We start from the raw sequence: 26602 nt of genomic DNA, 5'->3' as shown, positions 1-26602 counted from the left end.
ATTACTAGCTGCTTATGCATGCATGCTGAGGCATTGAAATACAACCCAGATTTCAAAAAAGTTCAGGACACTGCGTAAGACATAAAACAGAATGTGATAATTTGCTAATCCTTTCTGACATATGCTCAATCAAAAACAGCACAAAGACAATATGTTTAATGTTTTGCATCATCAACTTCATTAACTTTTGTAAATATACGGAAAAATATATCTGTCTGGAACAGGGTTCATTGGTAACAGGTGACAATATTATATTGTATGAAAGGAGCATCCTTCAAGCGCCAAGGCGAGGATGGGGTGAGGTTCAACACCCTGTGAAACACATGATTGGAAATACAATCATTTGTATAAAAGATGTTACCACGTGAGCTCAGGAACACTTTGTAAAACCGTTGTCTGTAAACAGTTCGGTTGCAAGTAAAGGCATTCTGTTTTTATTTACCTTTTACACAGAGTCCCAACTCATTTTTTTTTTTTTTTTTTGGAATCAACATCACACAAAATACATTGTTAAAGTCAGGACAGAAAAGAAAAACAGACAGAGCTTTAAGACAAGTTCTTCATTCTCAGGTGAGAAGTTGGGTTTTTATTCCATTGTTATGTACTGAAATATACAAAACAGTGACACCTGCCAATCCAGCGGCAACAAAAGACAGGAAGAGGACAAAAGGGAACAGGAAAGTACTCCCAAAACACACCGACAGAGCAAACTACAAAACCGTAATGCTATAAACTCCCACATGAATCAAATCATACCTAGTTTCTACTATGTCCACAGTCCAGACACAATGGCTGTTGAAATGGTCCAGACAACATAATCAACATAGTGAAACTAACACCAATAATTTGTTCTATGTAGAACCTAGGTCGATACAACGACATACAACACATATTCCAGAATCAGTGTGCTTAAAAAGTCACATTCAAGAATACTGCGATAGTACAGAGAAAGACACACAACATGATCCTCCAACATGGAGTCTGTGCTGCTTAAGCCTCACGTTGACCAGAAAAAAATTGGCTCCATTATTGCATTTACTGACAGTTCAGGGTCACGGTCTTGTAGCACTGAACAAATTCACAATGTCAACTTAGAAAAAGGTTTGAAAACACAGAAACAAATGTTTTTTGTTAAGATATTTGCTCGGGGTCTGTTGGCCAAACACTCCAGGGGAAAGTTGATAAAACTTGCACACTATTAGCTGCCACTAACAGATCAAACTCTGACAACATGTTGGTTGAAAAAACTTGTTGAAGTGTGCCCAAAATAAATGATGACAAAGCAGCCAATTCTGTGAGAGCTGCATCAACTTCCTGCTGAATATCACTGCTTAAACTGGACACTCGAAAACTGTTTGCTTTCTGTAGCAGCAAATAGTGTTTCTATTCAATTGCTCTATTCAATTGTAATATAGTGCAAAACTCTACCACAATTACAAAATACTTTAAAAAAAAATACAAACATATGTGATAGTTCCAGTTTGATGTCAAAGGACAGTCTCACAAACAGTTCAGGAATGAGAATAAAACTCCTGTGTTTTAAATTCTCTGACTGTAAATCCCTTGTGAAAAGTGCCCTTTACTCCTGGGGTACGTGCTCTCTTTCTCTCTCTCATCTCTTATCTTCCATAAAGATCAGAGTCATATTATTACTCAAAGTTATCCAAAATTGTGTGAATATCTAAACTATCAAGTTCACCTTGTGTGTGACGGTTTGTGTTTGTTTTCAAAGTTCATCCAAACTTGAGCAAATCCATGGAATGTTTTGATATTGTGCAAAAAGAAGAGGAACACTCTTGTCTCCTGACAGTTTCTTAATGCGTTTCTGTGGCACGCACCTCCATCTGCATGCTCCTTGTAGCAGTGCATCGTGCTACACACGCTGTCGGGTTTTCCTCACTTTTAAAGCCTGTGGAGGGCGACTCTCTGCCTGATCAGCTTCTCTCTGTTTCCACAACAAACAGTTCAGGAGGGAAAATCTGCCACTCCCCAAAGCTTCATGAAACAAGTCCCAGCGACAATCTTAAGCGACAATGTCCTTAATACATGTGGTGTAGTAAGTGTCGTCTGCCACTAGGGGTCCTCCTCCATGTCATCCAGGTTGGGAGCCATGATGAAATGTTTGGGGTAAACGAGACTGTGCTCGTCGGCGTACTCCTCCCAACGTGCATCATCACTCTCGTGGGTGATGTAGCGCTCGCCTCGTCGCGTCTCAAACTCCCTGAGGTCCAGCCATGTCTGATAGTCCTGAGGGAAAAAGGCACACTCATGATCTCTCAATTGCCTCGCAGGGCTTCTGTAGAAATGCCAACAATTTGCATGTGAATTGTACTACCATTGTGCTTGGACATTTTTATGTACAAGAAAAGTTTAATCCTCTTTCAGAAAGTCCGTATGCCCACAGGTTTCCAATATGTGTGTACAAATGCACACAAACGGAATAGAGGAGTATGTCAGGATTCCAGGGATACGACTGTGGGATATTCTTAAAATTGATAATGTAAAACGGGTATTGATAGTGCAAATCACAAAAAGCTGATATAAATGGACGGAACTCCTTCATTTTTATGCCTTCTATTTGGGATAATCATGTTCAAAATTCAAAACTAAGGTTCCCTTAATTCTGACAATCTTGGAGGCAGGAAGTTTAATGCTGCCCTGGATTCAGTGATTAATACCTGGTTATTTTTCTTTTTTTATTTTCTTTTGTTTGCTCTGGAGTGCCTGTATCTGTATCTGGCCAGTTTGCACAATGTAAAGTCGATGCTGAATAAGCAATTAGCAGTTCCTGTCAGCATCGTACCACTACCGTGCAGACAACTACCAGTTACCAATTACTGCTGATGCTGAACAAAACTTCCAAACATAATGATTGGGGCAATATCTTTTGAAAGTGTAAATCTAATTGTAAGTGAGGTATGACTCACAGAAAGAAGGAGTGTAACTTATGATGCAAATTGCCTACACTGGGTTAAAAGAACAATGAAAATAGGCAAACATGTCACCTGTAACCACGGATGGCTGAGACACTTATCCACGCTGTACCTCTTCCTCATCTTGACTTGCAGAAGATTGTTGATCAGATCTGTGGCTGTGAATCGACAACATATAGACTGTTTCATTAAAGTGAGCATAAAAGCCTATAAGTACAACATGTAACTATCTAATAATAACAACCTACTTAAGGATGTGTATTTGTAAGGACATCCTGTTAGCAGCAAAAGATAAAGATCTGCAGTGCATAACAACAAGACCCAGGTAGTTAGGTGACTAAAACATTAGCATCAATGCCTTCATGATCACGCTGTATGTGGGATGAGCTGCAGCTTGGGCAGCGGGGGAGATCTGAGAGTGATTCATTTCAAGTGCAGACAAAGAAGAGTCAGAGCAACGTTCAGACGGCCCAGGCAGACGTGTAGGTGGGGAGGACGCTCTGAGGCTACATGTCTGGGTATCACTTTTACACCATACTACAGGTGCACCCAGCACTGATACAAGTGAAGGACACAGAATACTTTGATGTTAACTTCAAGGGAGGATGCAAAAAAAAAAAAAAAAACACATTGTGCTTCTTACCCTCTGCTGAGATGTCCTTCCAAGGTGTAGGGGGGTACATGAAAGCAGCATTCTGGATCTGGTCATTAATGTCCTCGTCCTCATTAAAGGGGAATGTCCCGCTCAGGCTAACGTACACAATGACTCCTACTGACCACATGTCTAAAGAGCGGTTGTAGCCTTTACTGCGCAGCACCTCTGGAGCCAAATAAGCTGGAGTGCCCACCACAGACCGCCGGAACGACTTCTCGCCGATGATTCGGGCAAAGCCAAAGTCACAGAGCTTTACCTGGAAGAAGACAGAAATGTCGGTTGACTCGTCTGCACACGTGCACCTGCAACAACGCATACACATACTTTTTTCTTTTACCTGAGGAAAGGGCTCTGCAGAGGCCAGTAGTACATTCTCAGGCTTCAAGTCACAGTGAACAATGTTTTTGAAGTGCAGATGTCTCAAGGCCACTAGGATCTGTTGCAAACAAAGTCAAAAAAGGCACAGATTTAGCTCCAAGAACCTCGATGACATTATAAACTCCACAGTCTAAATATTTAAATGTATATAGCATCTGGTATAAACAGGATAATGTTTGTATAATCTAAGCAGCAGAATCTATGGTGCTGCCATATGGAGAAATAACAGCAGTATAAGCATACGAATACCCTTAAATACTTCCATCCTGACCAGTACCTTCATAAAGGCATATGATCTCATCTCATCATCCCATCTGTATTCACAAGGCCTGGCGTAAGCTACTGCTGCATGCATGTCTGCCTATGGCTTTGTACCAAAACCACAGTGCGCCTGGCTCCCCTGTCCTGACCCTGACTTTGACAGAAGTCCTCCCTGCCACATCAGAGCCAAGCCCGCCACAGCTAATGGTGCCGTTGTTAATGGCTCCGCTTCTGTTTGGGACCCGAGGATCCACGGAGGCCCCGGGGCCTGCTGCTCTTCTAATCAGGCCACAAAGCCACCAGAAAACTGCAGGCTGTAATCCACGACCGGGGAGTAGGCCGTGGTACCATGCAGACCAATCCCATAAACAATTCCCTCCCAATCAGCTCACCACAAGAATAAACATGCCCCGAAGCTGGAGCTGAGGCTCACGCACAGTGGGCCAACACACCCCAAAAAAAGAAGGGAGGACAAAGAGAGAGAGAGCGGGGAAGAAAGCCATGATAGAAAATAACACAAAAATTCAAGAAGTTAAAGAAGATGTCATTGAAGTGCATAGTGTTCAAAGACAACAATACATGCTGTCGGTCTTATTGATTATCAGTTTATTGGACTTTGTGTGCCTACATGGATAATACAGTGACATTAGGCTGAGGAGCATTCCAGTTAAAGCCAGCATGTTAAGTGCAGGACAAGTGTGTTTCTGCAACACGGACCTGCGTGACGAGGAACTTGGTGATTCGTTCAGGAAGTTTGCTCTTCTCGCTGGACAGAATCATCTCCAGCATGTCGCCATGCAGCTTCTCCATGACAACAAACACCCGCTCTGGCGTCTCAAACATACACTCTAAGTTGACGATGCCTGGGTGATGCAGATTCTAAAGACGAGCACACAAGACATTGAGTAAACACTGAACGCTACCTGAAACATTTAGAAGGACAGTGAAACTGCAGCATGTAATGAGGGTTCTGGTCATTACCTGTAATATGGCCACTTCGTTCCTCAGCTGGCTCTCTTGCTTGGTGGGAAATCTCATCTTGTCAATAACTTTGATGGCCACATCTCTGCCACTCTTTCTGTGTTTGCCTAAAATATTATGGGATAAATAGATGAAATAACATTTAAATAGCCTACGAATATTTTACAATACATCTACTTTACATAAAATGCAAGTGGTACCACATCCAAAGTGATACATACCTCCGTATACGATGCCAAACTGCCCTGATCCCAGCACCTCATCAGAGAATATTTGGTACACTGAGGCAATATCCTACACAGGGATGATTTTCACTGTTAATGTTGTAACATTTAGTTAATTTTCCATACTGGCATTGGCAATGGGTAAAGGTTACATCATTTATAGTCCGGAAAAAACTGCTGCTTTTCTAAAATACTTTCTTGTATTGCAAAATATATTATATATATATATATATATATAGAGAGAGAGAGAGAGAGAGACAGAGAGAGGACTTTCACCCAATAAAGAAGTGAAACCAAAGAAAAACGGGTCCGCAGCTTCCCCATTTATGCAGCATGAAAGCTTCCACTGGAGGTTTTCGGTAAAGAAAACACAATTTCTGATTTTTACCACAACAGCTACTTTACCAGCACATGAACGCATGCATATGCAGGCTGTGCAGGGAAATTGTGCAACAGAGTCTGAAAGAAAAAAAGAAGCCGCACTCACCACATTCTCCTGGATCTGGCAGTTGGACACAGATATGCTGATGGACAGCTCTTCTGCAGAGGAAAACACACAATGCTTCCACATTCAACAGCTGAAAAAGGCCACTTTACCAATGCATAAAACAGCCAGTGAATCCTTAAGTAACTGTAGTCAGAGGTGCATTGCTCAAATGCTCAAATTTATTGATATCCTTAAAAAAATTTGCAGCTGCATGCAATAAGCCACAGTCCCACATAATAAAGCATTTTATTACACAATAAATTGGCTATAAAATTGATCTGGGAAGCTATGTGTGACTAAATGGTCCAAGTATGCAATGCATTTCATAACTGGGAATTTAAGACAGCCGCAGGGGCTAATTCTGCAAACTAGCCAATGAATACGAAAGCCAGACATAAAAGCAAGAAGAAAGCCTGATGTTGTGATCATTTAGCTAATGTTGCACACAAAAATTTCATTTTCATCTTGGTAAACAAGCTCTTAGTTTGAAATGAGCACATAAATTACATAAATACTTCCAGATTAATTATCAGTATTCCTTGCCAGTCCATCTACTCATACTTAACGAATAAATGATAAATAAATGATCTAAGGACTGTTTCAGACAGCTTATTTGCATTTAAGAGGGTTGAAAGTGGTTTCGAAGGAGACATAGTGAGTATCAGTTTCAGGTCTCTCTCTCCACCTTTTGTAACTTCACTTTTTAATGTCACGGCCGCTTAAAATCTATTGATGCTAAGAAGCATGACTGTCATGGGGATCTCTAATCTACAAAATGAATTCATAACCATGGAAACTCCAAGAACAGCAAACGCACTCTGAAATAATTGCAGACTTTGTTATTACAAACCAAACTTGAAACTTGTGTTGACTGCACAGAGTTCCTACGCAGTCATTTGTCACTGCTGTCACTTCCTTTAACCTGCAGACTTTAACACAGGGTTTTCCCTGACTAACAAAAGCTAAGGCTGGCTATCTAAGTGTTTTGTTTTGTTTTTTTTGGACCGTCGTAGCTAAGGTGGTGCAAATACAGACCATCTCTCTATCTGGGTAAAGCGAGACTTCGTTGGTTGTTGCCCTACATAATTACCAAAGTAGTATCGAGTTGATTCAGGAAAAAAACCCTCTAAAATTACAAGTCATCACTGATGGGGGAAACCAAAACTCTTGTCTGATACAATGCGCAAGTCACAAGCTGACAACTTCCTTCACTGATGTATGTTACAAACTATAAAATCTGTCAACATTGTCACATTTGTATTTTGAAATCCCTCTTAGTTTTAGAGTTTAGATGAGTTTTCTAGGCCAAAAGGTTCAGCTTTTTGAGATGCAAAAAATATAAAATATCAGTTTTTAGAGATGCAAAAAATATCAGCTTTTAGAGATGAAAAGTTATGTGCAAGTTGTATTTTTGGCTGTTCTCCCATTTTGTCCACAAAAAGACAGTCGTTAGCACAAGACAGCTGTAGTCTACTTACTATGATCTTTGCCCTGGCCGGCGGCACTGGCCACACTGGGTTGCGGGGTGACGGGCATCAGGGCCTGTCTGATGGCCTTCTCCCAGCCCTGAGCCACCTCCATGCCAACTCCTGAGGCGGCAAGTGCAGGGCTGTGGTAGGGACTGCAGTTGTTCTCCCCTACATAGTAGACCATGGTGGCTGTGATGATTTCAAAGCAGTGTGGGTTGCTGCCCTGGGCCAGATTACTGAAGTCTCTGGACTGCTCCACCTGGAGGATCTCAGACAGAGGGATCTCCTGTGGGAGGGCAGAGAGACAGAGATTACAACTAAGAACAAAAACAAACAAAACATTTTATTCTGAGTTTTCTGTGAGTCTAGTCTCAGATAAATTAGCTCCAGAAGGTTTTCCACCAGAAAGAGCTTGTCAGTATTTTGTTATTCCACTGAGTGATGTCTGCACAGTCGACAACACAGCACCAAAACAAAAAAGCATAGTGGAGCCCATCAGCAGATGGGAGCCAAACACACACATGCCCCAGTGCATTTCTACGTAAGTACCAACATGTATTTATACATCTTATTACCTTGAGAGGAGAGGTAGTAAACACAAGAAGAAGAAAAAAGATCTAGAAATACATTGGTGGATAATTAGATGAATAAAATGCTTAAAAATGTATGAAAATGTGGTCCAAAAATTAAACTCAACTAAACTAAAATGAGACAAAAACAGACAAAAACTGCTAAATAAAAATAAATTAAGAAAACAACACTTTACCAAGTTTCATTCTCACCTTTTTAAAAACATTCAAGGGTGATGATCTCATTTATAGAAATGAAAACAATCTTATGAAACAGAAAATAAAAATGCTTCACCTAATCTAAGAATGTAATTCACCAACTCAGCAATAACATAACAGAAACAATATGAAGATGGTAGTAACACTCACACACTCCACAAGTCTCCACACTCGTTGGGTGCAATCACAGTGCTGATTATGAGTCCCAGCTCTAACTTTCTCTTTTACTTCTCTCTCTTATGAGCGCGCACAGACAGAGCACACTTTAAAACCCCTTCCCCTTCAAACTCACTGTCAAATCAAAGAGAGGAGGGAGGGTCAGAAATGAAAAAACACAGAGGAGTGCCAGCCAATAGGGGCTCGTAGAGGCACACGCTGTCCCCTCCGCGTGGCTCACCACAGAGTATCAGATGAAGTGCTTGTGGTTAGCGGGGCCGGGTCACGTGAGCGGGGCCCTGCGGTGGCTGAAGTGCTCTGGATCCCTGATTACAAGGCACGACCAGCCAGAGGCCCCATCTGAGCACGAGCCGCTGGCGCTACCGCTAGCCACTGAGACGAAAAGACACGACAACTACTGTTCCTCCATCAGGGGTTGGTGGTGTGCAAGTGGGTGGGTTGGTGGGTGCGTCTTGTGTTTGAGTGTGACAGCACTCAGTCTGGCAGAGACAGAGAGAATCCCCCTCACCCCATAAAAGGTTCTTCAGAGAAAGCCACAAGTACAGGGGTCCCATCTTCAAACGGGGAACAGTTATGGCTTCCAAATGGAGAAAATGGCTGCCATGCCTTACAAGCAAGCCACCACGCGACCACCACTAATCAGATTGGAGGTATAAAGAAAAGAGGAGAGGGGAAAACAGTGGCCACACACTGATGAGCAGCAGGCTAGAAACTTCAGGGAAATGAAAGGAAAAAGCCCAAGATAGACGGCTTCCCGGATACAGTCCGAGCATATGGAGAATCTGTGGTTTCAGAGAAGAAACCCCTAGAAGACCCTTTTTCTACTATATGCACAAGGAAATCATTTCACATTATCTATCAGGGATAAAAATCTGAAGCAAGAGGCACGGGACAAAGACCAAACTATGAAGCATGAAAAGCAGGCATTCACAGCTAGCCTTCCGTTAGCCTCCTGAAGGCCTTAAAAGTAGCTTGGAGTGCCATGTTGATAATAAAGAACCACATAAAGCTGCCAGTAAACACACCCTGAGGAGTCAGTCCCTGCTGAGGTTTCCTCGCCAAGGCTTTAGTGGCAGGCCACGCAGGGTGTGACAGAGTAATTGGGCGCGAAGGGCGAAGGAATTAAGTCTTTTTCAGGGTTGTTTCACAACCGGCTTAAGAGGGACGCAGTGAGAAGACAACAAAAACAGGATTATACATACAGCTGCGTGTAAAAACACCTGTTTGACACACACACTACAAAAGAAAAGGCGCTGAATCTCACACTGGAAACTGTTGCTTCCTACACACCATCCCACTGCAACACAGCTTTGACCACAGCTGAAGGAGGTGTCAAAGTCTCAGAACACACAAAGCGACATGAACAATAAAATGATTATATGCACCCCCCTACACACACACACACACACACACAAAACCAGCAACACACATGTGGAAGTCTTTACCTTATGGGCTGCAGTTCCCTCCCTCGGTCCTCACTGTGTAATTACCGTGCTATTAAGCCCCTGCGGCAGTGTAATGACTGACTACGACGCTGGCACTGAGGGGGAAGTGTCACACACACGCCACAACTGATTTTACATATTGAAATTGGAGCATTACTCTCAGAGCCTTCACTTACTCTGAAATGAATTTTGGATTAAAAAGATTAAAACTTGGCTTTAAACGCAGAATTCAACATCACAGTTTCTCAGTTTTAGAATTGAAGCGTTTTAAAGACTAACTGTGTACCAAAAAGTCCCTGAATCCACTTTGGTTTTTTTTCTTTTTTAAACTTGTGGATTCCTATAGCTTAAATTTTGACTCTCTCTTAAAAACCCCTTCAAATGTCCAACAGCGGAAGACAGAGACTGTTAGTTACTCGACCCTTTCACTTCACACTGGGAAGAGACCAGGCTGCAGGGTGAAAAACCACAGGGGAAATTTCAGTGGACCGAACTGACCTCAGGGTAGTTTACAGTTGCAACACGACAGCCCTCAATCTGAGTCACACAGCTACCACTAGTTAGGTTTAATTAACAAACCTCTCACACAAGTGACAGACTACACTTGTATGAAAATGACTTTGACAACGTAAATGCTCAACACTATGGAGATATAACAGGGACTTTATAGATATCATTCACTGTGGACTCATCACTGAACTCAGCCTGCGTTAACTTGCTCCATTTCTTGACAGTTTAATAAGTGCTACTTTGTGCTTGATGTGGAGGACAAGACATGATTTTTTTTTAGAACAAGCCACAGATGACAGTTTTATGCTTACTTTGTAAAACTTGGCTCCGGTGTCATTCTGGAAGAGACTCAGGCTCTTGCTGTCCAGCCTCCAGTAATGTCTCTTCCTCTGTTAAAAGGGGAAAACAAGTCAGTCCAAATGGCAAAACACACATGACCTTCCAATATTACAGTACTTGAATTTTTTTAGATTTTTTTTTTTTTTCACCGGGAAAATACCTTCTGTGCTGAATTCAACACATGTGAACAGCTTTTCCCCAGCATACAGGCTAAGCACAGTCCATTTCAGACCGGGCCTCTTTGTTGGACTTTTTGGAGTTATCAGTCTTACCAGGTTGTCCCTGCTCGTATAATGAACCATCCAGCCCTCCTTCACCACGGTGGAGCTACGCCTCTTGGTGTGTTTAATGGACTGGACCACTCGCATCAGAGGGATGTTGCTGCTAGTGGAAGGGCTAAACACACACATACACACACACACACACACAAAGTAAGATTTAATTGATTAATATGACAATTGCTTACACTTTCAGGGTGAAATATAAAGAAAATGTACATATTACATATATCTAAATTGACCTGTAGCCAGCTCAGAAAACCTTTTACAGAACTCTTGCACAGGAAGTGATGCATTTTATGTTTTCAGCAGTGGCAGCACTACTGGAAACAAGAAACTCACTTTGCTCATGCAGAATAAACAGAGGAATTGGGTAATTAGACTTGCCGATTTAAAACACAACCACAAAGTCCCCGGTTTGAATCAGGCTTTCCTGCAAGTCTTCCCCTTCTCACTCCTGTTTATTGTCACTCTTTATTGAGCTGTACAACAAAGGCAAAATGTAAAATGTATATACAAAAAACAAAACTGGGTGGCTGTCATCAGCAGTGATGGCAGAGACAACAAATACAGTGCCATCTACACCCTACACCTATTTTTGTCTTTGAATTGGGTGCAGCAGACATGTCAAAGTTCAGTTAAATCAACATCTTCACACCTTATAGTCTTAATAGGCTCTTCGTCTTTTTCTCTATCCAAGAAGGGAGAATCCATGTCAAACATCCTCTCATCTGGGGTGGAGGGTTCCTCCGGGTCATCCAGTCCTCTGCTGCCATCCATGTCGCTACTGTCCACCTCCATAGTGTCCATGGTCGTGTCAGAGTCTGGACCAGGGCTTGCCGGTTCTACATGAGTACATTGGATGTGCAAATGCTATAAAAAATGCAGATATAAGAGGTATAACATTGGCACTGTGAAATTGTATGTACAGAACTTGCCTCCATTGAAGTCCACCTCCCCCAAACAGTCTCTAGGTACCTTTGAAGCACATCGCTTATGGCAGTTGAATCTGCAATCTGACAGATGACATAAAAAAAGAAAAGAAAATCACCAAAATGCTCTATAATGAACCACAGTGTTTTTAAAAGAGACTCTTCAGATGTAGTCCTACCTTTGCACTGCATGCCCTGGCGAAACAGACCCTTGAGAAGACGCTTGCAGTATTGGCAAATAGTCGGACGAGTGTAAGTGTGAATGGCGAATGTGTGTGGCACCTTAACCCGTCCCAGCACCATCTTCTCCATCCAGATAGGCCTACCGCTCCAGGACAGGATCCGCTTCCCTGCCTCCTGATGCGACCTCTGCTGCAGGGGTCGAAATGATGAGGGAAAACAAGAGAAGAAGGAAGGACGTTAGGAAAAATTAAAAACCATATGCAGGAAGGAAGTGAAGGGAATAATAGAGGTAGAACAACTTCAAAGGGAGTATTTGATTGATAGGGAGAGACAGAGTGAATAATGACATGGCAGCAGAAGAGGAGAGAGAAATCAGTGGAGAAAGGAAAATGGGAAAACAAAATCTGACATACTGAGTTAGCATTACTTTGCACAGTTATCACAATCTCAGTGATGGTGATTTAGTGAAAATGGTGATTTAATGTGTCATGTTTTATCACATATGAGCATTTAACATGAATTCACATGATTTCACATGAATACATAAAGCAGTCTGGAAGCTCTTGACAGAAATGGAAAAGAAGCTTTCTTTTTTTGAGAACAAGTGAGTAGATACATAAACTCAGACTTCAATAGACTTTTAATGCCATTAGCGTAATTACATTTCCTGATGACCTTTCGCAGGGACAAAGACAAGAGGGGAATATTCTAGTGCGGGCTTATGCAAAAACAGTTTCATAAGACCTCGCTGAGGATCTCTCGACAGAGCTCTGTGCAGCTCAATTCAATTTTCTGCATCAGTGGTGTTCTACAACAGGGCCCAGGGGATTCGCCCATGGAAGAGAGCCAAATTTGATGAGTTTGGACACGTTTAACAGTTGAGACAAAGCTTGTGACCAGCATGCAGATTGACTGCCTCCCATTCCTGGCCAATTCACCTGGCTTCCAGTCTGATTTAGGATGATGTCTGAACTCCAGCCAGCTCATTTTATGCATGAGGATAAAAAAAATAAATAAAAATCACTACACAATATCAGACATCATTTCTTTTCAACTTTCCACAGTGCTCTTTGCATAGTTTTTGGCGTCTTCATTTCTATGTGAGCATATGCGATTATGCATCCACCATCAGAACTCACCTCATCCAGGACGACCACGGCATTTTCAGCAGGAGCCGGCCGGGGGACAGAGAGGGAGGGTCCGGGCAGTGAGACATTAGACAATCGTCTCTTCCTTACACCAGTACAGTTATTTGGGATCTTAAATGCGCAGCGCTTATGATAGTTTAGCCCACATCCTTAAAAACAAGATACAAGATACAAGATAGGTTTATTTGTCACACACAATCATACACGGTACAATGTGCAGTGAAATTCTTTATGTCCCTGCTACCAAAAAATAGGTAAATAAAAAATTTAAATTTAAATTTAAATATTGCAAGAAGAAAATACAAGTGAAACTAATATAGTGTCAATGAAACACAGTACAGTACATCAATCTGTGAGGTGAAAAAGGGGTGAACATTTCTTAAATTCACAAAGCACCCACACTGTGGCCCCACTGATGAAAAAGCTTAACAAGGAGCATTTATTACAATGAATGTTACATTTCTGAGAACAAATGAGGTGTGTTTGTGCGTCTGATTATGTATCGATACAGGAGGAAAGAGGCTGGATTTTCCTTGAGATACAGTAAACGGCCTGGAAGTAGGTCAGCTGAAAGGCTTGGCAATGACACAGCAGGGTTCTGGAGTATTCAACAAGACATTTGTGTGTCTAACCTTCACATTTGAGCCCCTGCCGGACGAGACCCCATAACATCTCCCCACAGTAGTCGCAGAAGGTGGGGGCCTTGTAGGAGTGGACATAAAGGGCATGGGGTCGGATCTGGAAGTCTTCAACAGTGGCTTGGGCTAGAGACAATGCACAAGTGGTATAACTAAAACTTGGCAAAAGTAAAACAAATCCCGAAGACATCAACAACAACAACAACAAAAAAACGGAAAGATCAAAGGAAGAAATGATGACAAAAGATGACAAAAGAATCAAAAAGACGAGAAGACAAAAGCCATTTCTCACACATATTTGGCCAGTGGTTCATGCAGCTTTTTAACTATAAAACCAATATAATAAGACAATAGAGAGTTTCATCAAAAAAGTAATCTGAAAGACCTCACATGGTCTCTACAAGCTCTCCAGCACAAACAATCAATGTGTGACCGGGTGCTATATCTACTGTGCTTCAGGAGAGGGCGCCACATCTGCAAAGATGCACTTTCATGACTCCATGTATCAAAGAGACAGGGCACGCCCATAAGACAGCAGAGAAATGCAGAATCATCCTGTTCTATCAGAACATCTTTGTTATTGTGAACATAAAATCAAAACCAACAGAGCTGTGGATCCTCTCTTCCTGTTTCTCTCTTATTGCTCCTTCATGTCTCTGTTGTTTTGAACCGAACAGACACTCTGAGCTCATTGTTGGAAGCGGTTGGAAGAATTGGTTAATCATGGCTGTGACTCATCAAAGATCCAAAGATGAGTAAGATATGGAAGTGACTGCAGCCAAAACTGCATGTGCGAATGAAGCTTCTCATCTCTCGGAGCAGGTGTGTTTCTTGCAGTTCGTGTGCAATCATTTATGTATGCTTCCACAGTGACCAAGGGAATGGTTAATCTTTATACTCAGGTTAAGTAAAAAAAACCTGTGTGGTGGCAATGGTGATGTCATGGTGTGTGTGTGTGTGTTATTTCATTTCCTGTGAGGTGATTCGATCAAACACATTTTCTCTTGGACAACTGAGGACATTCTCAGCTGTTGTGGCTGTGATGAGTTGCAGACCTGAACAACGGATTTGACTTGTAGCCACAAACAAAACAACATTTCCTTTGCTAAAAACCTGCATCTGTTTCATATGATCAAAAACGAAAACATTTAAGCAAGAAAGACTATAAGAAAAAAAAATCACAAAGGATGTCGATACGGTACGAGAATTCAAATACAATATCGTTTTAATAAAACGCGAAGCAGCATCTCTTTTGATACCACAGGAAAAAAAGAAGCCACATAAAATAGGATACGACAGGTCAAAGGTCAGCTCAAATAAAGAAACAAGCTTAAATCAGCGAAACAAACAAATGAAACAAAATGAAACCCAAACCTAAATCAACTTTTCTTCATTTTTAATTTACTTCCTGCGACCACTGCAGTGAAATTCTCATAGATAATCATATTTACAGGTGCTGTTAGTACATGCCGCCACATTTGTCTCCATTTCAGAGAAACACGATGGCTGCTGGGTTGATTTTCACAGTTTGGGTTTGATTTCAAAGAGAAGAAAGAAGTCACGCAGGTCACATGGGGAGAAGACAGCTCGCTGGCACAGACGCATGAAAGGCAGCATTCATGCGCTTTTTCACACACGTCTGCAAAACAACTGGCCGCATTTTTTAGCAGTGGCACTGTTACATAAGGCTTGTCGCACTAATTAACGCCAAGCGAAAGCCAACAAAAATTCGGCACATTGTTCTTCACAGCGCTCGTGATGAGTTCTGATGAGATCTGTTTACTCCGAGTTTCCATTTGCAGGCCACAAGTTTCCATCTGACCAAAACAAGTTTTCCATATTTATGACAAACAGAAGATATTGTAAAATATCAATTTCACACTGGCGGTGGTGGTGAAAAAGGAGCTTGTGAAAGTGGGTGGGAATTTAAGGGAGTGAAAAACAGAACAAAGGGACAATCGGTCAGGGCAAACCTCAAACCTCATGGGCTGAGATGGCCTGTGCAGTGTCCGCTGTGTCCAGGGCCGCCCCGCACATCAGAGAGTGTTTACACTCCACGGGTCTACTACAATCACTTACTGCAGGAAAAACAAGCCCTGTTCTTTGAGCACACAGCCAAGAAAAAGCCACTTCTGCCTTCCTCTCGCAGCAAGAGACCTACTCGGACTGTCTCTCTCTCCCACAGCCGCAGAATCCAACAACAGGTTGGTTAAGGAAAACTGAACGGAAGATGACAGGAGACAAATTGTGGGGTGGAAAAAGGTTCATATTTTCTCTGATCCAAAGGCTTGGGAACGTGGATGTCTCAGCTCGCCTTTCTCAAACAAAGATCAAGTGTCTGACACGCAAAGCCTCTCTCATGAAGAAGGCCAAGTTTTTTGAGTGTTAGATCAAATTTGGAAAAAAAAAAAAAATGCATGTTGTGTGTATAGCAAATCTGAGAACTGTCTCTCCCGTGACGGTTTTCATCAGGTATATCTCAGGCTATAAATCGTCAGGCTCCGCTGGTGGAGCTTACACCTGCAGATGGATTTGTTGAGGTAGGAGGGATTAGAATGAGAGAAAGCGAGGAGGGAGAGAGAGAGTAACAAAGACTGACACAAGAGAGAGCACAAGACAAACACAGACAGTCAGAAACAAAAAGAAGGAAGTTCTCCAGTCTTTAGTCTACATTCCTCAGCCCTGATGCCTGAAGTATCCTCAGATCCTAAACCTATACAATCATCCCCTGCCTAAATCCTCACAAACAATACTCTGAGCCCAGGAGAGAGCAAGAGATATTCAGCACAGGTGGTGTCAGGTGCTTCCCAGTGGAGACAGATGGAGCAGGAGAACAGATTAAAGCATAACAGATACTCTAAGTCATTTGTTGGTCTCAGCACCGCACAGGAAGCCGATTCATTCATTGCAGGAAACGACAAAGAAAAAGCCAAACACCTGTGTTGCCACTGGAGAGGTTTACAATCTGATGGAAACACTGCTGAGGAAGAAAGATGCCAAAATTCATCACAAAACAAAAAGGAGGTGCGTGAGCGAGCTGAGTGCCAAAGGTTCACTTGTAGTCAGTCATAGCGCTCATGTTTAAGTGTCCTTGAATAAGACACCACAGACTGTGTTTACTGGAAGGAGTGTCAACTATGACTAGGCACAAAAAATGAAACACATAAAGCTTCCTCTAGTTTATTAGTTTTAGACCATTGTTTGGACTTTAAAACACTTGGTTTATACTGCATGGTGGAATTCTCCTGTTTTGGAAGTCTAAAGAAGCAAGGTCTTAGGTCTGCTTCTTTGGACAATTTGTACACAAGCTTTCCTGATACTTTCAACTGACTGAAGGATTGCTGGGTTTATGCCCCATACTTAAAAAAATTGTATTTTTACAGTTAGCAGTTGCTTTCAGGCCAATAACCCCGCCTTAGTTTGGATATCATCTGAATTGAAAAGCTCTAAGATACTCACATTAACAGGTATAAACTCTCTTAGTGGATGATTAAAATCTCTTGTTCATTCTGTACCTTTGTATTTGCCAAGAGCAACAGTTCTACTGAGTCAGTGTTTTCTTTTCCTTCACAAAGTGATAAGTCACACCTCGTGACGCCTCCTCTGAGATGCTGGAGAATCAACATTCAACACCTTTAAGGTAAGACACTGTGCATCAGTTCAGAGCTTCACTGCAGCTTACGTACCAGAGAGCACCACCTCAATGAGGTCTCCTTCATGGATGTCTTCTGCCGAGGTCAGCCTCTGCAGGATGTTCTCGTGGTTCAAGTCGTGGCGGAACAGCAGGATCTTGTCATACATGCCGAAGAAGCCGCACTCTGGGAACTGGGGAGAGGCGGAGATATGTGTGAAGCTATTAGTCAAGTTCTAAGCCTGATAAATAATGAGTTAGGAAATGTGTAAGCAGAATGTCAGGACACTAATGGTTACTGCGCTGTGGTGGGTCCAGATCTCAAACTATAACTGAGAGACAAAGAGTGAGAAAGAGATGCAGATGGACCCCATTACTCTGACCTGAATCCACTCTCTTTTCTATAGTAGACCTCCTGTTAATACACACAAGCAGACACACACACACTCATTTTTAGTGGCTTACCCCACCATCTGTATTCAAAACACAGTGGCTCAGAAAGATAGCTCCTTGTCATTTCAGAAGGACCCATCAGTGAAGACTGATACCCATTTAGTTCTACCACCATCAAAAATTTGTGGGCAGCACTTCAAGTCATAAAGCCCAGCCTTTATCCTGAGTATATAATTTTACATTGTTTCCATGAATACAACAATACCTTAATGAAAATATTAATTACTCATGACTAAAACAATATACTCAAACAATATGCTAAATAAGCATACACAATGAGCATGCAGTCACCATCACAGGCGATGTCAAACTAAACCTAGACATTCCATGTCTGACACGGGGCCAAGTGCACAGACGTCAAGTCACATGATCACACGAAGGAAGGAGGCGGAGAGAAGGGTGGGAGAGGGAGACCGGGCAGGAGGAGGAGGAGGAGAAGGAGGAGGAGGAGGTAAACATCCTGAGAGGAGTTGAGGAGAATCAGCTCACAGGAAGTGCAGCGCCAGTCAATACTGAGTCACTTCCTGTTCTAAGGGCAGCCCATAGCCTCTTAGAGAACTTTATGGGCTGCATCCAAATTGTATGAACACACAGACTAAGAGTGAAGAGCATACATGCACCTACTGTACACATGCACTTGAAATTGAAGCCTGCACAGAGAAGACAGTTTTAAATACCAGGGGAAGGTTCATGTTCTGCAAAGCAATCATCACTTTTCAAGTCTCACACTGAAGAAAAAGCAGATGTAGATGCTCAGAGCTGTCCTGCGTAATTTGTATCAAAGTGGAAATTGAGGAACAGTAATTTCACATGGAGGCTTGAGTCTAGGCTTGGTGCCAAGCAAGCTGGTACTGGAGGATCCACCAGCTGTTTCCCCCTGAACCAGGGTCATGCACAATGGGCCACATAAAACAATGCCACTATAGCCCAGCAAAGCGTCTGGGCATGGGACACACGAAACACCTGGAGCCTTTCATCTATCGGGTCAGGTTAGTTTAACTTTTGCCAGACTGGTCCAGTGTACAAGCTCAAACCGCTTTGATTTTACGAGAAGCGGCTGAGCCGGCATCGGGCGTTATGATGCTTTCTGACAAGTTAAAACACAGTGCACACCAGATGTTGCAGAAACCCACCTTGCATTGCATTAAAAATAGGCAATATGACAATGTGATTAACCGCCTTGGGTCAACAATGTTTTATACAACATCAATGTATTTCAAAATGGTTATACAATACAGTAATACCTCTGGAATGCTACATGCTAAAGACTTTTTTTTTGCCCGGAAGAATAACACTGTGATGTTCTAATGAGGGCTCTGGTACAATCGTATCCCTTTAAGAAGCTTTGTAATCCAGCCTCAAATTGCAGTGTTTGTCAAGAAAAATAAATCCAAAATACTAAATCCAACACTGACTGTCTTCTGTAATTATTTATCCAATTTTCCCTGTTAGTTATTGTTATCATTTTTGTTATGATTTCTGATGTTATGTTTTTTGATGTTATGATTTTTGATGATGATGTTTTTGTTTTCAGCAGTCCACTGGAAATCCAAGCAAGCAGAGGATGTGTTTCTGACTGGGCATGTGCGTGGCAGTTCTGATCTCAAACACATTGTGCAGTGGAACAACATATTAGTATTTTCTCAAGTTGCAAAAATCTTATTTAATGTGGTCTTCGAATGTTAAACTTGAGATGAATGAAAGTTGAATGAAGAAAACGATTGTCCTCACTATAGTGCCTATACTCTCACTCAAGGGCTTACATTATGCTCCATTCAGGAGCAGCTAAGTCACATTCGACACCTTGTGGTAAAATTACAGATTTAGTCAGGTATTTGTCTTAATGTCAGACTAATTTGAAAATTTTTACTTCGACCTAACTGCCAAGAAACACAGAGACAGCGAGGCAGACTAGACTACATAAGAGTCAGAAGAATGAATTGTCAGGAGGCAAAAATGTAACCTAATCCAACAGAGACACAGATGCTCTGGTCCTTCAGGCAGCAGAGTGGACTAATGCTTGGACAGTGGAACTATTTCCCTACAGGGATCAGTAAAGTATATCATCGTAACGCAAAACATCACTTTGTGTACAGCAGTGAGTTTTTCCCATGAAGGACCCTCCAACCATTGGGATAGCATTCATAAACTCTCATAGCTTCATTCAAGGAATAAACAACATGTAGTTGAACCATCAGCATTGCTCAGTGTAGATATTATGCAACAGTTACATCTTTTGCAACGGTGACATATTGAAACCACGATATTGTTTCTGGAAAGATAACACTGCTGATGTTGCCATCCAAAAGTACTGGGCTAGAGTTAGATAAGTCACTGGCAGATATCTGAAAAACAAAATTAAAAGCACTGCTAGATACAAATAGGGCTAATTTAACACAATGTTTATTTAATGTGATTTTAGTGAAGTGACCCTTTAAATAAACAGGGCAATTCAATGAATTTTCAGTGAATAGGAGGGTTGAATTACTGCATAACTGACTTCTCAAAATTACTCCAATAATTGCTAGACTGGTCATTCCAAAAAAGAGGCCCTGAAGTTACATATGGTTAAAGCTTGCATATAATGTTAAATTATGTAACACGTGTTTTTTACTTGAATATACACCAGAACAAACAACTGACAGCAAAAAGGTCCTGAGTTTAAATTCATTGGAGGTCCCTCTCCGGTATGCACAGTGACAATGTGAGCGTTTTCTCCACATACTTATGGATTTTTTCCAGGTGTTTCATTTTTCTCTCTCGTAAAAGAAATGCAGCTCCAGTCAAATCTACGAAAAGCTCTACAAATGTACGAATGGAGTGTTTTTCCACCATGCAGCAAAGTGTTGTATTCTCAAGTGTTGATATTAAATGTATTAAAATTATAAATCATACACTCTCAGTAACACAAACACCTCAGTGGATATTTTGTGACAACTGTTAATCACATAAAGACATCCTTATTCTTTCATAGGTCACTTATGGAACTGGGTATCCAATTAGGGACTCCTAGTTACGTAAAAAGTCTACCATCAACCAATCTCATCATCTCACAGCATAAATACTAATGCAACATATGATACGGAAACAGCTTGTGGGGAGAAAGTTTTGATGAACACAAGGCTCGTGCCTGTATAATGGAACATTTCCAACTCACCCCCTCCTGACATACCTACATCCTAATCCATGTCAACCTCTGAGGTGATTAATGCTATGTGGCTACAACCAGCACCACAGGCAGTGGGGGCATCCTTCCTGAGCCGCTTGCAGTGTCACCGTGGGGTTTTCCTCCACTCACATGCTCTCAAACCCACACACACACACACAGAAATTGTGGTTGATGCTCCAATCCAGGCAGCTGACCCCCCCCCCCCCCAACTTGGCACCTTGTGTAACACTTTCCACTGTACAGCACGGGTCCCATTGCAGAGCAGGAGCATCTGTGGGCCAGCACGCAAAAGCTGCATGGGCAGAGGACACTACTTTTTTCCATGCTCCATTAAAGCAAGAGGAAGCCAGAGGTACAAGAACAATAGACTGACAGGTTTAGAACACATTTTAACAGTGCTTTGTTCAGATCATACAGATTAAGTGATAACTGATGGCTAACATGAGAGTGCAGGCACGCATAAAACAGAAACCACTCAATCCATACACACTGTTAGCTCCAAGCAGATATGCATGTATATGAACTTGCACCATGCGCCTGTGGACATTGGAACCCTCATACTTCATCACCAGCACATGCTACTGCACACATCTCCGAGGCCTATAGTGACTAAGCATGTCTTTTGTCATCTTCAAACGCAAATCTATTCAGCCAAGCAGCCGCGACCACACACACACACCAAAGACCCCAGTGCAGAAGGAGCTGTGTGTGAGGTCCACAAGTCAGGCTGGAAAGACGACTGGAAAGGGGCTTTGCAGTGGTAAGCTTTTGTTAAACGAACTAATCCGCCATTGATATGCTAAATCCTGTTATAAGGAAAGAGAGTTAGAGGCAGAAGAGAAGAGGAAAGGGGGGAGATAACGGTGGGAGAGGGCCAGGGAACGGGACAGATCTGAAATATGGCCCCATTTCATTGGCAGCCAAAAACAAATGAGTCAAGTCCATGAAAAAAAGATCTGCTTTGAATGATCAAGAATGACCATTTGGCAATGAGGAATATTGATGCTTTCTTTTGCAAAGCTATTGCTATCACTTGCATTTTAAAGCTCTGAATGATAAATTAGGGAAATGACTCACAATTCATAACTCATCTGTGCAGATCTAAAAACAGGCCACAAAGATAAAAAAAAAAAAAAAGCTGTGGCTTGTGTTGCATGTTCTTCTGAATTTCTTTGCCAACACAAACCAACAATGTGTGAAGGCCCTCAGTCACAGAGGATGATCAAGTTTTTTGTCAAATAGGATAGCATTCACATTATTATGTGGTCAGTGTTTTTGTGTGAGTGTGACAGAGTTGGGTGGCTTAAGGGAAGCAGTGTTGAGAGCAGTGCAAGAGCTCTGACAGATGACCATGTGATTATAGTAAGGAAAAGTATGCTGCTTGACCTCAGGCCGCCTCACACCTTTATTAGTCTGGCAGCAGGCCAGACAGATGTGGAGGGCAGTTTAGAGAAAAAGCGTCTGCATGAGCCTAAGGTTGTACATACTGTACATGAGTAGCAAGTATTCATAAAAACAGCCTGCTGTAGTACAGCTCTTTGCTAATAGGCTGTATGTCCTGCTACACGTCTGCCTTTTTAGAGAAGTGCAAATGCTGATTCAGGTCCAGTATAATATTCAGGTACAAGATTTTAACAGTTAAAAGAAATAGTAAAACAAAACACTATCACAGTTCCATAAAGCTCAAAATGATATCATCATCATCAAATAGCTTGTTCTGTCCAGCCAACACTGCAAAACCTGAGGAAATTCCATTTATCATCACATCAGATAAGGCAGATATGGTAAAGCAGTAAGTTCTTATTTTTGAAAACTAGAAAATAGTTTTGCTTAAAAAAATAACCATCAATAGATTATTAAAATAGCTGCTGCTTAATCTATATTTCAACTAACTGATTAATCAATTAATCATTTTGTTTATACACCAGTACAGTTTTTCTCTCCAGTCTCAGCGGGCGATGAGTGCTGAAGGGCACCTCCAGACTGCTGTTGTACTGGTCACAAAGTGTAAAAGTGAATGAAGGTTCTTCTGATGTATTATGGATGAGCTATAGCATTGTAACAGGAAAGGATAGAGGATAATGTGAGTTCCCCGCAGAGAAAAAAATCTAAATATATTTCATTAAGGTGCTGGGTTCTTGTGAAACATTTAACTGCGGTCAGGATGTGGAAGGCTGTTGTTCATCTAGCTTGAGGTGGCAAAATAAAGACTGTCACAAGATCAGTGTGATACAAGGTGCTTTCTTCTCACCAGATAAATAAGTCCATTGACTGATAACCCAGCTGTTATTTAAGAGTGTCACAGCACAGGCCACACAGCCCCTGAGACCTTCAACCACAAAACACGAGATACTGACATTTAGTCCTTAATGGATCATAAAAAGGCATTTATATTCATCCTCGGTAAATAACTCCAAGCACGACTTGATGGGTTTTGATATACAGCAGATTTAATATGTAACATGTGCTGAATCACTACGCTCCACAGTAAGTCATGAAACCATAAGTTCCACTGAACCATAGTGGGGTTTCACAAATAAGAAAACAGTTTTTTATGTCAAAAGACCGGGGAAACAATTGTTTGACGTCGAGGTGAATGTTCATGCCCACAACAGAGGAAAACTTACTTCAATAACTTGTCAAACGAATGCACTGGAAAATCCAATTATGTGCTCACGCAAACCTTGGGGCAACGCTGTGTAATTACTTTGCTCAAGTCACATCAAACACGATGTGGAAAACTGTGTTAATCTACTAAAGTCAACAGTGGGATTGTATTTGTTTTCATTACATATTATTAATGTAATACCAAGAAAAGGTTTTCCACACTGTATGAGAAACAAATGTCCAGCGAACTGTACAATTACTACATGTGGGCATGAACATAATTCATTTGTCACTTGGAATGATGTGTCATAGGAGCACACACACAGTGGAAACCCTCTGGTTTTCCACTGTCTTGTTCAACATTAAGTGTCTGTGTTCCTCCATTGACAGTTTCCACATAAATTGACAACAATATTTTCTAAATTATTCACTTTATTGGTACTGACGTCCTCACTGTACTGAAGGTATGAATTGAATATAAACACACTTTTTACTCAGTCTTAGGCAACAATATCCCATTCAAGTTCTTAAAAACATCATTATTTTTCTATTAGGGGAGGGAATGTTCCAAGCTTAATGAGCTGACTGGAATCAGCCGCAAGCAGAAAAACACCGTGTTGAAGTGCTACCATAACCGCATTAATGCACATGAACATCCTAACACTTTCCTACTTAACCTGTTGTGACCCCTAGAAAGGTAAAATGATTGCTAATAAGCAAATTAAAGCTCAATACCAAATCAGACAGCATCACTTTGTGGTGTTTTTGGCCAACAGGTCAGTTTCGTCTGATTCAACTACGACCACCTCTTCCACTGAATCAGACCTGCTCAAGACAAGATTGCACACTTGATCAGTTTTGAGCCTCAGGAGTTTGTGCTTCAGCTCCAGGAAGGGTACAATGCATGCCACCTGCTGACGTCTGCAGGTGTGAGTTGCAGCTCCAGTGAAGCAGATATGATGTACTTGCATTAAGACTCTTTGTGACTCTCTCTGGGTGTTTTTGAAGCGTTTTTACGGAAAAGTCGCTGTACTGGGTGAACCATAGAGTCTCCACACAAAACAGTGATAGCCCATTTTAATGAGTGAAGTACAGGTATGTTCTTTTCAATAACACCTCAGCTGTCATCAGTTTGTGCATCTCATAGTTCAGACTTTGTTAAACATGTCATGAATAGAATTCCACCTTGTTCAGCTGTACTCCAGTCATTTGTGTTTCAGTGCTTGTGTTGTGGTTGTATTGTGATGTAAATGGGAAACCAGATGACTGACACATGCAACCACATGGTTTATTTGTCGAAGCTTGAATCTGTCGTTTACAGAATTGGAGAGAATTAGTAACACTAGGCTGAGAGCCCCATTGCAGGCGTTCAGTGTTGGCTTTGCCTCACATCAGACTGAGCTGTGAAGTCGTAAACTGTTCAAACATCATGACCTATCTGACCTGATTTAAATTACCTCAAACAAATCTTGATCTACTTCAACAGGTACGAAGTCTTGAACAATCTCTTCATATCAGAGAGAACCTTTGTGATGTAAGGTGTCAGCATCTACCACACCGTTCTATTCATTTAGCATGGCATGCTAAATGATTTTGCAGGGTGTTATAATGGAATGTAGATCTACTGACCACAGTCCATGATGAGTCAAGTACAGTAACTGCATAGAATGTTCTTCTGCCCTGCAGCCAGCCTGAGAGGAGAGGCCAAGATGCATGCTTTATTTCAATAGTACATCACATAAAACTATTTGCTCCTCCGTTTGCAAAGACAGGCCAAGAAAAACACACTACAGCTGGAGGCACAAACAGCGGTGGGGTGGTGATGGGGGGAGGGCTGACTGACAAAGCACTACCCTCATATGGTTTATATTGAAGCAAGCATTTTTGTACACTTGCAAGATCACACAAACTCATCCCATCACTCTCCACAACACAGACTCATAACATGAGCTCTTCCTCAAGTCAAGTCAGCTTCTTTTCCACTGCAAAAGGAAGACTTCACTAAAGTTAACCAAGTGAAGCAGCCACACGTAGCAGAAAGGAAACTCATTTGGTGGGAGTACAGCAAGAGACGCTGTGACTTTCTCACTCTTTGGGCTGACTAACTTGTTTCCTTCCATGTGGCAGAATATTGCTCATGGCTCATTCATAGGTTTTTACTGTGTCACCGTGGAGCCCAGCAGTAACAACAGATGCAGTCTGAATGACATCTGATGCTTCTCAGCATTCACAGTGCCAGCCAGGGTGTGAAATAAACCTAAAGTCAATTTCAAAAGTGCATCGCACTGTAGCAATGCTTTAACAAAGACCATGCACCAAGCTGAAAATCTTCACCACCATTCAGCTGTAACTATCCCCACTTTACGCAGGTTTTTTTTGTGCAGACAAAAGGCAACATAACTTGCTGTCTGAACAACATCTGAGAGCCCTAGACTACTTCTCACTTCTTGTTGTTTTCCTGCATGTTTCAGAGAAGTGTGAACATTGTACCCTGGTTGAGGCACAGCTCACGAGCAAGATGAGAAGAGCAGAAGTCTGAAAAAGTTTTCATGCAATCAATTCGCTGCTGGTTTCCTTTTTACGGTAAGCTGAGAGCCGTGTGTGTGTGTGCATGGGTGTCTGCAACGTATGTGACCATGCATGTGTGTGTGTGTCTACATTTCTGGTACAGACAAAGTGGAATCACAACTCTAACCATTGAGCTGAGGTCCAAGACCTTGTCCAGACCACAGCGTAGTAGGAGACTCTACACCTGTCATCCTAGACCTCTCTCAATCATCAGGAGACGCTAACAAAGCTATACCACTTACCCAATTTACATCAACCACAACATCTGATGGTTTCCAGCCAAATCTCTTCCTGGTTTTTATAAAACCCTGCTCTCCAAAGAAAATCATGCAATTATTTCACAAGGCT

At 41.8% G+C, this 26602-nt stretch overlaps 1 protein-coding gene across 3 annotated transcripts in view; it reads right to left on the bottom strand.

Moving 5' to 3' along the window:
* Window positions 1-559: 559 nt before the first annotated feature.
* The window catches only part of prkd3 (protein kinase D3), a 36359-nt gene continuing 10316 nt past the window's right edge, over window positions 560-26602 (bottom strand). For 2 of the 3 annotated variants that reach the window (XM_046412405.1, XM_046412407.1), the window contains 17 exons: window positions 17513-17651; window positions 13821-13952; window positions 13180-13337; window positions 12037-12229; window positions 11864-11941; window positions 11584-11770; window positions 10920-11043; window positions 10620-10697; window positions 7398-7674; window positions 5920-5972; window positions 5430-5502; window positions 5209-5315; window positions 4945-5106; window positions 3926-4024; window positions 3577-3844; window positions 3006-3091; window positions 560-2247 (listed from right to left, as the gene is read on the bottom strand). In XM_046412405.1, the coding sequence (XP_046268361.1) occupies window positions 2074-2247; window positions 3006-3091; window positions 3577-3844; window positions 3926-4024; window positions 4945-5106; window positions 5209-5315; window positions 5430-5502; window positions 5920-5972; window positions 7398-7674; window positions 10620-10697; window positions 10920-11043; window positions 11584-11770; window positions 11864-11941; window positions 12037-12229; window positions 13180-13337; window positions 13821-13952; window positions 17513-17651 (2388 nt within the window). In that variant the 3' untranslated portion in view covers window positions 560-2073. The remainder of the gene's footprint in view (window positions 2248-3005; window positions 3092-3576; window positions 3845-3925; window positions 4025-4944; window positions 5107-5208; window positions 5316-5429; window positions 5503-5919; window positions 5973-7397; window positions 7675-10619; window positions 10698-10919; window positions 11044-11583; window positions 11771-11863; window positions 11942-12036; window positions 12230-13179; window positions 13338-13820; window positions 13953-17512; window positions 17652-26602) is intronic. The other variant, XM_046412406.1, reaches the window with a different exon arrangement.

This window comes from Scatophagus argus, chromosome 15 (genome assembly GCF_020382885.2).
Source record: "Scatophagus argus isolate fScaArg1 chromosome 15, fScaArg1.pri, whole genome shotgun sequence".
NCBI lineage: Eukaryota > Metazoa > Chordata > Actinopteri > Scatophagidae > Scatophagus > Scatophagus argus.
The sequence above is the reverse complement of the archived record's forward strand: the minus strand, read 5'-3'. Positions and strand labels throughout refer to the sequence as shown.